Source organism: Taudactylus pleione, unplaced genomic scaffold (assembly GCF_031769625.1).
Source record: "Taudactylus pleione unplaced genomic scaffold, aTauple2 ptg000184l, whole genome shotgun sequence".
Taxonomy (NCBI): domain Eukaryota; kingdom Metazoa; phylum Chordata; class Amphibia; order Anura; family Myobatrachidae; genus Taudactylus; species Taudactylus pleione.
Genome location: NW_028284586.1, coordinates 2,373,108 through 2,386,276, shown reverse-complemented (window position 1 = coordinate 2,386,276; position 13,169 = coordinate 2,373,108). Strand labels below are relative to the sequence as shown.

General features: G+C 40.0%; 1 protein-coding gene across 1 annotated transcript in view; it reads left to right on the top strand.

The window, feature by feature from the left end:
* The first annotated feature begins 2,087 nt into the window (after positions 1-2,087).
* Positions 2,088-13,169, top strand: part of PDILT (protein disulfide isomerase like, testis expressed) — a 46,289-nt gene continuing 35,207 nt past the window's right edge. The window contains exons 1-6 of the mRNA XM_088476193.1: positions 2,088-2,286; positions 6,384-6,590; positions 8,290-8,423; positions 9,093-9,230; positions 11,658-11,768; positions 11,863-11,988. Of these exons, the coding sequence (XP_088332319.1) occupies positions 2,088-2,286; positions 6,384-6,590; positions 8,290-8,423; positions 9,093-9,230; positions 11,658-11,768; positions 11,863-11,988 (915 nt within the window). The remainder of the gene's footprint in view (positions 2,287-6,383; positions 6,591-8,289; positions 8,424-9,092; positions 9,231-11,657; positions 11,769-11,862; positions 11,989-13,169) is intronic.

The window sequence follows — 13,169 nt, the reverse complement described above, 5'->3', positions numbered from 1 at the left end:
TAATCCTAACCCTACCATAACCACAGCCTAATCCTAACCCTGCCCTAACTGCAGCCTAACCCTAACCGCAGCCTAATCCTAACCCTACCCTAACTGCAGCCTAATCCTAACCCTACCCTAACTGCAGCCTAATTGCAGCCTAATCCTAACCCTACCATAACCACAGCCTAATCCTAACCCTGCCCTAACTGCAGCCTAACCCTAACCGCAGCCTAATTCTAACCCTACCCTACCTGCAGCCTAACTGTAACCTAATCCTAACCCTACCATAACTGCAGCCTAATGCTAACTGCAGCCTAATCCTAACCCTACCCTAACTGCAGCCTAACCGCAGCCCAATCCTAACACTACCTTAACCACAGCCTAATCCTAACCCTACCCTAACTGCAGCTTAACCGTAACCTAATCCTAACCCTACTTTAACTGCAGCCTAATCCTAACTCATTCATGTATCAGCTTGCACAATAACGACATTATGTCAGTGTCGACATTAGCAGAGCAAAAAGGGGAACCGATGGTAGAGAGAGGAGGAAAGAAGAGGGCGGGGAGTAACAGAAAGGGATGGACCTGGAGACTGGTCCATGAGGAGGGGTCAGCCCAAGGAAACAAATCCCTCGCTGTCAGGGGCCAGCTTTAATAGGGCAAGTCCAGACACAGACACAGTGAGCCTCAGTGCCCAGACTACCTTTGCCTTTGAATAAAACTACCTTTGCCTTTGCACCTATAATCCAGAGACTACAATGTACACTACAACTCTGCCCGGGGAGGGGGGGGGGAGAGAGCCAGGGAAGGAGCTGGGCGCACTACTAGTAACCACATCGCTGCAGGTGATGGATATTGCTGGATACTGCAACAGCAGCCGGTTCTTCCGGGATCCTGTACTCTGTGTGGCGGCACTGGCCGCACGTCCCTAGTTATGGCCCTAGTTAATAAAATTGTTGCTCCATTCAGGCACGTATAGCCACAGCTGTACAAAGGGCACGAGTGCCAAATGTGCACGCCTAGAAGCACCATGCTTAGCCGTGCGAAGTGGCTAAGCCTGTCTAAAGTACTGCTTTGAGCGTCCAATGTGCTGACTTATTGCACATTTCTCCTCAATTTAATTGCTCCATTGTACACCCAAAAGAAATAGCATTGCCCCCTATAAATATTTAACATGGGGCAGCTCTGTATTCGTGTTTCTCTGTAAAGCAGAACTCTGGGAGGTTTAATACATCCTGTCTTATGAGACATACTTACAAGGTGTCTGCAACTTAAAATCACTAATTTTCCTTGGAGGTCAGCAAATGATCTGCAGAAGAGTGTGCAACAACAGCAAGCAAGAGCTAAATAGTATTCAAAGCAATGCAGCAAAGAAAACAAATTAGAAGATACATTTTCTGTGTTATGACGGATTATTCCCTAATTACTCTGGCAATAGCAGTTCATTACAAATTCACTTCCAATAGGCATTCACAGCAAATGTGCAGATAGGGATGAACATCGACCATTGATTTATTAGCATCGACTATCGATGGTTGGCAACGATGGTTTTCCTCCGTTTGCCTATGTTTTTTCTTTCTCCCCCAGCTGGGGGTACATAGCTTAGCTCCTGCACCAATATGCTGAACATAACCTGCCTCCTTCCCCCGATTGGCCTGCCACCCACATGTCCCTCTTCCCAGCCGCTGCCTGCACTATGATAGTCATCAATCTAAAACACTGATGGCACCATCGATGGTGAACCCTTAAATGATCTACATAGTGGCAAGTGCAAAGATATGTACAGTTCACATTAAATAAAAAAGTGAAGTCCTTAAAATAGATGAAACAAACAGCTTCATAGTATAATTCCTTATTTTTATCAACAATTAAGAACCTGTTTCCAGTTTATTATTCTATATTTTTCAAGTAGACAAAGCCTCTCAGTCAGTCAAAAAGAGTCTCCGATGTAAATTTGCCAACTTTTCTTGCCAATTCTTTAATCAGTTAATGTGACGTGTGAAACTGCCAGCTGCTCTGCTGGAAAGCTATTCTGTATCACTAAGAGTATAAGCAGAAGTTGGAAAGACGCTTCTCTTTTTCTTCTGTTACAGGTCCCAGTCATCATGAATGTTGCAGTCCTCGCACTGTGTGTATTGTCAGTGACAGCTCTCTGTATTGCCAAGGATGGGAAACCAGGAAAGAGGTCTAAAGCAAAGCAACACAAAGCACCAAAAATCAAGGAGGAGGATCATGTTCTTGTCCTCACAAGTTCAAATTTTGCTCAAACTCTCAATGAAAATAAATATTTATTGGTGAAATTCTGTAAGTACAATGTAATGGTTACACTATTTACATGGATAATCTGTCTATATTTAGTTATTTGTGTTTGTTTTGTCAGAATTTGCGGGGGGGTGGGGGGTTAGATAGTTTTATTTTCTGATGCACATGGACAAGGCTTTTTGTGACAGACCCTACCACAGCTCATTGAGATTTGAAAATGTACACTAATATTTCCAATGTTTTATTTAATTTTAATCAAAATGATAGAACCTATATTAAAGTATGCATTTTTATTGCACCTATCATGGTGCTTTCTTGGTTCACAAATATTTAATGTATTATATATACATGGATATGTAAATAATGGCACTGTATATAAATATGTAAATATATTACGTGTGTGTTGTGTGTGCGTAATCCTGCTATCCTACATTTCAGAGATTTGTTTCTTGTGATGACTTTGCCCAGTGTCTTTTTGAAATTATTAGTAAATGTTAGTATTTTATTTGCTGTATAGTTTAATACTGATTAAAAGTAAATATATGTAATAAACAAAAACAAAAACAAAATATATATCTAAATATATATATATATATATATATATATATATATATAAAAAGCCACCGCTGATAAGAGGCGGTGATAGAGAAATGGCTCTGAAACGCCGTGAAGCAAAATGGATTTTTGATTTGGGTACCGTTTCTCCCAAGGGCCTAAATTAACAAATTTCATTTAATGTGTATTTGTAATTGAAACGCTTGGTCACCAGACTTGTGTTTATTTATTATTTATTTATTTATGTTTTTGTTTTTTTTGGGTGTTGGCTGATTTTTTATTAAATATGTGTATGTATATTGTTATGTATGTGCATTGGTATACCTGCGGGTGAGAGCCCTGTATTGATCTAATGAGAAATGTATTTACAATTTTTCTTGGTTCATATTGTTAATAGGGCGATCACATAGCGCTGACAGCTGCACGATTAGAGGGCTAGTGTACTTTTTGCGACACACAGCAATGTTTATATTATACCTGACGCTGATGCCTGTGGCGTGGTTGCGCCCTGGCATGTATGGTAACATAGTGGGTAGTTGTCCTATGTTACCTTATACTGTTGAGATTCAGCCCTGCAGAGATTTGTTGTTTAATATGAGACTTGGTTTTGTCTCTGCCTAAGGGGGTGTGGCCAGACGTGTGTGTGTCAGCATGGTGTTAGTATGGAGATCTTGATTACTAGTCTCTCATCTGCTATGTATTGCCTCTGCTATTTATGAAATGGTGTTAGCTGTCTGTGTTACACTCCTGTCTTGATCATTATGTGACAATTCTGAACCTTGACAAAGGTCTCTCATGGGACCGAAACGTCGGATCTAGCCTATCATATAACACTGGTGGTATGTAATTAAAAGGATGTTTTTTTGCAATGGTGAGTGCCCTCACAGTTTTTGATTTTTTGGATACAAGTGGACCTCCAGATTTTTTCTGATGGTGTCATTGAGGTTGCATCCCTAATGGACGGTATTGCTGCAGTTAGGGCGGGCCCTATTGGAACTTATATATATATGTCTGCTGTTTATAATGTAACTGAATACTGTTATGCCTGCCTTGAGAAAAGGGTCGTCTCTGGCTCTGAAACGTCGGCAATGTGGCATGCATTAAATTTCTTTTTGCTTATGACAACAGTCCAGGAGTGCCGCTGATTCTTTGCATGGATATTGGATACACACAGAAGGCACCCTGGCACGTACTTTTTCTACTTTCCGAGTGCCGGTTCACACCTGGAATATATCTATATATATATATGTATTATATATAATTCATTAAAAAAGAATACCAAAGCAAAGTTTTAAAATAACATAAAATGTAATAAGACTAATAATATCCCATCCCACAAAGTCCTTATCACAATTAACAGATAAGCAGTTCAAAAGGTTTAGATTGCTGCATGAAATAAAGTAATTAATGGAGTGAAAGGGGTTTTGGGGCTGTTTAGGTTGTACTCCCGTAAACAAACTTTAATTGCTCTCCAGATAAGGGTTGGATCACCCTGTAGGAGACCAGGCCCCCGCCTAGAGCCTGCCTTCCATCAGTCCTGGCTTGAAGGTGGGCGACCACGGGACCAGCCACCAATGAACTGCACCACAGATCCATTCCTTTCTTCCCTCACCTGTCCATCCTTTCCTTCCCTTCCCACATCTCTCTTTTCCTAGTTGCACTTCCTACCATTTTAATTATTCATATTTAATATTAATCAGCATTATGCTGTGCTGAGGAAGGGGGGCATGATCCCCGAAACGTCGATCACGCAATAAACACCCGAGACCGGGTACACTGGTTTGAAGCCTCTGAGTGCCACCTCTTGCTTGTGGATACTATTTAATTAATATTAAACAGTAATTCAGTACGTGTGCAGGTCAACATACAACAAGTGGTTGCCAGAGTATGAAAACATGATACAACTGTGTTTACTTTTTATTTTAAATTATTACATTATTCCCATATGTTCATTCATGATGTGCTGTACCAATCCTATTCTTACACGTAGAACTTGCAATGCCTTCCCCTGCAAATATTTGCAAAGCTCTATTTTATTTCGCTGGTCTGTGATAAGGGCCATGTGACTGATAACGCTTTGATGTATTCCCCTTGCATAACCTTGTGTAAATTGTTTGATTTAGTGGGGAAGGGAATATGTGCATGTTCTTTGTAAATGAGTATATTTAATACTGGTTCCTTAACATGACCATCACACAGACTAGTCAGGTGTCACTCCTGTATTTTAAAAGCATGCAGCTGTTTTTCCCATAGTATCTGGGTTCTTTTCACAGCCCCAATTGAAAAGTGGGATTATGGCTACTAAATGGCCCATTCACACATTCTCCTCTACCATCATTTGCCGGTCTGTATTATAGGAAAATAAATCCAACATGGTTCATACCCTAGGGCACCAGCTAGGGAATTCAGGCCAATAGTAACATTTATGTGGTAGGTGATGGTGGAGCTTTATACTTCATTATAAAACAGTGTTTGTTATAAAAACTCTAGGAATTCAGTACACAGTCCTATCCTAGTTCTCATCCTATTTATCAAATCTCTCTTTAAGTGTTGGCTTCTCTGGATCCACCTCCTCTATCAGGTGGAGTAACACAAGGCTCAGTTCTAGGTCCTCTGTCCTATACTACGACCTTTAGAAACTAATAAGCTCATTTGTGTTTCAGTATCACCTCTATGCGGATGAAACCCAAATTTACTTATACTCTTTGGATCTCTCCCACTCTGTATTGGCCCGTGTTACTGACTGTCTGTCTGCCATTTCATCTTGGATGTCCTAATGACACATTCATCTTTCAAAAATTGAGCTAATAATATTCCCACCAGTCAACAGAAGCTGCCTACCTGAATTCCCATTCTCTGTTGACAACACAACAATAAATTCTTACCCTCAATCCTGTTGCCTAGATGTCATCCTTGATGTCTTTTGCTCCCGTTATTCAACCTCTATCCAAATCATGTGACATACACCTAAGAAACATAAACAGAATAAGCACATATCTCACACAAGGCATTGCTAAAACTCTAATTAATGCACTAATTATCTCCAACATTGATTATTACAGTAGTTTCCTTACTAGTCTTTCCCTAAACAGACTTTCACACCTAGGGGTATATTTACTAAAGTTGAGTTGTTGCCCATAGCAACCAATCATATTCTACATATCATTTATCTGGCACTTTCTAGAAGATAGTAGCTAAAATATGATTGGTTGCTATGGGCAACAACTCAACTTCTAAAAACCTGCACTTTAGTAAATATACTCTCCCCCCACAATCTATTTTGAATGCAGTTGCTATAATAATTTCCCTTGCTAAACGCTCGTCCTAATGATGCTTCACTCTGTCAGTCCCTACATTGGCTCTGTGCGTTTTATCAAATCCGATATAAAATACTACCACTAACATACAAGTCCATAAACTAGGGGCTTGGTATGGGAGGTCGACACATTTTAACGGTATGGGTGTTATGACTTACATCATGCCGGTGATACTAGTAAGTGTGAATTAGATACAGAATAGTATGTACACATACAGTGTTTTGGCCACTGAGCAAACATACAGTTTTCTGTTGTTTTGTTTTCCAGACATTGCTTTATCTGGGCCATCACAGACAGTGAAAGAGGAGTTCTCTATAGCTGCAGGACAAATTAAGGATTATATGTCAGATGTGAGATTTGGCCAAGTTGACATCACACAGGAAAAAGATCTTGGGAAGGAATTTAAAATCAAGGAGTTTCCAACACTTAAACTTTTTGTCAATGGTGACAGGAAAAACCCAATAGACTGTAAAGGTATGTCAGTGACTGTAATCTGCAGAGAGGAGGTTTTGTAGGGTTTTCTTTTATCTGCAACTGTGACCATTTATGTTTATGCATCAGCTAGAAACAAAAGATAAAGAAAATTGACAGCATTATTCTTCAATACTGTACATTTACTACAAAGGTATAAATAAAAGACCAAAACTGCTGTCAGCTTAGGCGAATCCTCCAGAAAAGCCACCGGAAACAAATCTCAGTAACAGCTACTTAGCCAATCAGAAGAAAGAGGAGGCACAATACACTTACTAATTATGAGGTCAGTTATTAATTATTTATAAGGGGGCAAAATAATAATAATGTTAGGGGGGCAAAATGATTTGATGAATATATGGGATTGGGCAAATATTATTTACTCATTATATTATGAGGACAAAAATTATTTATGATGGGGGCAACACTTATTATTTCATGATGTTGGCACCATTTTTAGTGCCATGAAATAATATGTAACGAGTGTGGATAAACCAGCTCAGCACAAAACATCCCTAGAAAGGCAGGGATTATGTAATACCATGGATGGTTTCATTCATAAAAATGCCATTTACGGTAATACATCTGAAAAATATACATTTACAGAAATAAACACAGTCACAGTGTGGTGTGGAGCCCCTAAAGTATTAATTACTCCCCTGGGCAGCACAATTTAATTCTCCTAATACTCCTTCATGAAGGAGGTTTTAGTTAGAGATGAGGAATAAAGACTCAAGATATAAAATGATGCCTAAATATAGCACTTCGGGGGCGGGCTCTCACATCACTAGATCCGTACCGTTTGCAACAAAATGCAAATCGCAAGTCCATGGGTAAGGGGCAGGGCTAAACCAAAAGCCCCACCCCCTTTATATGAACATGGTATTCCTGGTATTCTTTCACATCCCTCCAACTTCCTAGTGAAGTGGGCAGGATGGGGAGATGGTGAGAGATCTACCCACTCTTCCGGGGGTCTGGGGGACTGCCTGAAAAATCGTGGGTCTGCCGTAGGCAATAATGAATGACACGTTAGAGGAAGTGACATCAGCTGATCTTAGGGTTGGAGCTAAAACACTACTGTTACAAAACTATTGAACAGTAGATGACAAATTAGCAACTTTAAAAATGTGTTGAATTCTCACCTTTCGACTCCTAGCAAAATAGTTTCATATAAAGGATACAAATTTACTATACAAAGCTCTGTAAATCTACAAAATAGAAAAAAGACTTTGTATAAATAAACTGAGGCTTGTCAGTAATACTGATGTCCTCAGTTTACACCTGGCACTCATGAAACACAACTGTAATAATTTAGATAATTACAAATACATATATTTTTGTGAGAATCAGATGAATAAATGAATAAATTATTGTTCTCCTACACAATCAGCAGCGTTGCACAACTTAATGTCAGTTGCTAGTCTGACATACACAACAGAAAACACAAAAAAGAGAAGAAATAAGCTGCACTGCTGTGTGATTTAAACGTGCTTGATTAATCTCAATGACAAGCTTCTCTGAACTACAAAAATAATTTACAATTATTCCTGGGAGACAAACACAGTTAACTTTAGCACTTTATAAAACTAGTCACTATGAAGATCAAACACAATCATATTATACATGGGACATGGTGCTGAGATATCATCATCGTCTTAGTGATGACTGTAACTGTTTATCTTGTCTGATCTTCTCATTTAAGGTGTTAGAACAGCATCGGCCTTCGTGACTTGGATAAGGAGAAGAGTGGGCTCTAGCTCGGTGTTAATTAACACCACTAACCATTATGAATCTTTCATTCAGTCAGATACGGTGACTGTTGTTGGATTTTTTAAGGTATGGAAAACATTTTAAAAAAAACAGAATGGAACAACTATAGATAATTCTACTGGGGGTCTTTGGCTACAGGTCACCCATAAAGATTAATGCAACACTTACATATGTGGGGTCTATTTACTAAGCAGTATTAGGAGACAGAGTGAAAAGTGATAAGGTGCCAGCCAATCAGTTCCCAACTGTCATTTTTCAAACACAGCCTGTGAGATGGCAGTTAGGAGCTGATTGGCTGGCACCTTATCACTTTTCACTCTGTCTCCTAACACTGCTTAGTAAACAGACCCCTCAGGATTGATTGTAGATCGCATGTAGCCCAAACTTTAAATATTAGAGCTTCGGTTAACGTCCTTACTTTAACATGTATTACTATTATTATTATTTTCTTTTCTATAGTCACAAACATATACTGAGCAGAACAAAAACTGGGTACACAGTGGGGACACACTCATTATTTTTGTACTGGCTTCTCTGTTCTTGCTACTGGACTCAGTTATGGATTACAGTAATAGATTTCACTCCTCTGGGATACTCAGCAGTACATTGGGGATAGAGCCTTAGCAGTTATAAATTCACCAAAAAGGGACAAGTGCAAGTTTGTGAATTCATATTTAAGATGGTGTATTTCCTGGTGAAACACGCACAAATTAATAATCTGTTTTCAAATAACAGGATCCAGGGAGTAAGCTGTCCGAATACTTCTCAGACGCTGCAAGAGATGTCCCTGAGTTCCCCTTTGGTCTTGTCAGTAATGAAGATGTTTTGTTAGATGTTGGTATTACCAGGAATATGGTTGCAGTATACAAAAAGGTAAGGGATAATCTGGTATGTAAATAAACCATTATGCCTGTAAAGTGATTAACATAGCTGGAAACATGTTTACACTGCCAAGTCATCCATATGAATCATATCAGGGCAGCACGGATGGTGTAATGGTTAGTTTTACTACCTCGCAGCACTGAGGTCCTGGGTTTAATTCCCACCACGGCCCTAACTGTGTGGAATTTGTATATTTTCACCGTGCTTGTGTGGGTTTCCTCCGGGTACTCCGGTTTACTCCCACTATCCAAAAATATACTGGTAGATTAATTGGCTCCTGACAAAAAGTGAACTGAGTGTCCAGGTCAGACCGTGAGATGTCCCATGTGTGACAAGAAATTGAAGCTTATACATTAGTTTTACAATTTTGAAAACATTTTCACAGTGACTTCAGAAACAAATCACCCAAATGTGAAACAAATGTTCTCTATTTCTTTTTAATCTTATGTTAGTGTGTTGTGCTTTTTAAGGGTATCACCACCTGGAATATCAAACCCACATTATAATGAGTGGGTACCTGTCGAACTACTTTCGAGGACGTGGCATTCCATGCTTTAACAAAAGCTCTATTAAACCATTATTCTACAGCCAATTGTTTACAGGCTTGTCTAGTCCAGTAACTGCTCTAATACCCTTCTTGGACACATGTTGGTTTTAACCTCGACTGCATGGGCAAGTGCAGAGAGCGTAGGGATTACTGGTGCCCCAAATCTCCACCCCCCCACCCCCATGACCAGATTTATAATAAAAGAATGAAGATCAGTTGCACTGCCATTTCTAGCATGGTATAAATACTTGCAATTACAGCTTTTTGCATAGGACTGTGACTTATAAACTGTTCTACAACAGGATGTACATGTAAAATATGCATTTTAGTGAAGTGCAGAGTTGTAATACCCCCAATCAAGGGGAGATGTACAAAGCCTTGGAGAGAGATAAGGTAGAGAGAGATAAAGGGACATATTTAATAACAAATTATATTCTTGTTATCACTCGTTACTAATCTTAAATGTTGCTCAAACCAATCAGTTCCTAACTGTCATGTGTTTGAAAAATGACAGTGAGGAGCTTACTGGTTGGAGCACTATTTAAGATTAGTAATGAGTGATAACAAGAATATCACTCGTTATTAAATATGTCTCATTGTACCAACCAATCAGCTCCTAATTGTCATTTTGCAGGTTGTATTTGAAAAATGACATTTAGGAGCTGACTGGTTGATACTTTATCCCTCTCCAAGGCTTAGTACATCCCGTGCAATTTACTGTATCAATTATTTCATGCCGGGAAAGCTGCTCCGATAAGCAACTTTTCAGGCGAATGCTATCACCTACTACAATCAGCAGCAAAAGATTACACTGTCATTTCTGTCCCGGCAGTGTTCCTGTTTATATGTGAATTTAGGTTGCACAAATGCAACCTAACTTCTTCATATCCTGATAGCTCTTTCCATTGAAAAGGGCCTGCTAACGGCATTTGAAAATGGCGTTTACTATTGGAGGCAAGACACAAAGAGCTAAGCTATTCAAAGCGTGTTAAATTGTGGGGAGGCATTTCATGGTCTTGACACAGGAGATTTCTCCAATATTTCTTGTATTAAATACCCCAGGTGCCTAAATGTGATTTATTCATGTAGAAATGGGCAATTTCACATAAATATTGGTGGAAAAGTGTTTAGAAATAATAGTACATTGCTTTTTGCATTCCCAATGATGGCCAAGTAAAGAACAAACCACACAATGGGGGAGATGTACTAAGCCATGAAAAGTGATAAGGTGGTAGGAGATAAAGTACCAACCAATCAGCTACTGTCAATTTTCAAATGGGTTTGGTAACCCTCCCTTGGTGGTGCCTAGCCTTAACACTCCGGGGGGGGGGGGGGGATAGCCTGCCTAACCCTAAGTGCCACAGGGGGTGCCTAAACCTAACCCCTCCTCCCCACACCCTACACCTAACCCTCCCAGGGGGTGCCTAACCCTAACCTCCCCCCTGTGGTGCCTAAACCTGACCGCCCCCCTTCCCCGCAGCCTAACCCTAACACTCTCAGGGGGTTCCTAAACCTAGAACCCCCCCCCGTGGCTACTACTTACCTCTTCTCGGTGTCCTTACGATCGGGATGCCGGCTGCTGGGATTCTGGCGTCCGCAGTGCTGTCGGGATTCCAGCGCCGGTCTTGGTGATCGGGATTCTGGCGCCGGGATTTCGTCAGATGTCATCCCGATCGACAGGATATTGACTACATCCCTTTTCAAAAAAGCCTGTAAAGTTAGAGTTAGGAGCTGATTGTTTGGTACTTTATCTCTCTCCGCTTTATCACTTTTCAAGGCTTAGTACATCTCCCCTTAAATCACTTTATATCTTAGGTTTTATTATTTACAGTTAACATAATAAATACATTTTTTTGTACATTTTTCTTAAGGATAAACCTATTCATTATTTAATATCGGAAGAGGAAATTAAAAGCAAATTGGACCTAATCCGATTAATTCGTATCTACATAATGGATGTGGTAACAGAGTATAACTTGGAAGTAAGTTTTGTGTATTTTTGTCAAAGAATTTGCTTTCTATATTATATATGAATTCATATTTTTATTAGCTTTATTATTTTTGCTTATTTTCCAGACATCTGTGACTATATTTGATGTCCCCATCGACAGTCACATTCTACTCTTCACATCAAAAACATCAGATGCATTTAACACAATATATGAAGGCTATGAATCGGCCGCGCTGGAGTTTAGGGGAAAGGTTTGTATTGTCATGCTATTTCCAGTAGTCATAGATCTTAAATGAACAAATGAATATAGCAAAGGTAATTTCCAAACCCATGAAATATGCAGCTCATTGAGTTTTCTCCAAATGCTATTGGTCAGAATGTAGTACTTTTGATTATGCGGGAGAGTGCTATATTGCCAGCCTCTCATTCACAGTTTATGTCTGTTTCATTCTTTTGTGGGATCAAAGCTGGATTAACATTTGTTGTGGCCCTAGGGCAACTAACATGTGGGGGCCCCTACTGATAAAATACTAATAAAACTAAAAATTTAAAACTGAAAAAGTAAATCATGAATTTATTTACCAGTCTCAAAAAACATAGAGCTGCTCCGTCCCTCGCTCTTCCATCTCTGATCGCGGCACCGCCAAGTCCCAACACACACAGGATCTGCCTGCCCCTTACTGTGCCTTCAAGCCTGTTGGAGAAAGAAAGCCTAGGGAGATGATGACTGCATCTCATGGGACCAATAGCTCTGCGGCCGCCACTCTCCTAATAATGGAGCGGCTTAGGAGGACCGGCACAGCCTGTTATGGATATTAGCTATGTGGGAGTGTGGGGTGACCCCCGACTGTATTCCGACACTGTGTGGGATTGTGAGTTCAACTAGAAATGTGCCTTATGTGGACTAAAACCATTTCTTCAAAATCATAATTACTGTCACTTTATTACCACTCCTAATATTAATTTTACATCATTTATATTGTACAGACAAGCAAAGAAAGTATTAGACATTATCCACTTAACTGGCTAATTTTTTAATCGGATCCCACTCCCAGTGGTATCCAGCACCCCTAGTGCCCATATGTATCCAATGGAGTATTACCCCCTCCTCACAGTTGCAATAAAGTAATAGAACTCCCTACACCCCAAATGGTAATAAATCCCCTTGAACATTCCACTACCCATAAATCCCTGAGAGCATCTATACCCCCATCCCCATCCCCACAGATCCCTCCCATAGACACGCCCTCCTCTCACTATAATGCGATCATCAGTCCCCCAGCTGATGGAGTGCAGAGATCAGTGAATAGTGCTCTGAGGGGAACTAGAGTTTTACTTTACTGTGGGACGCATGTGCTCAAAATCGTCATGTGATGTTGATGGTCAGAGACCACTACATCACTGTCGGGGGAAGGACGAGAAGGAGGAAATC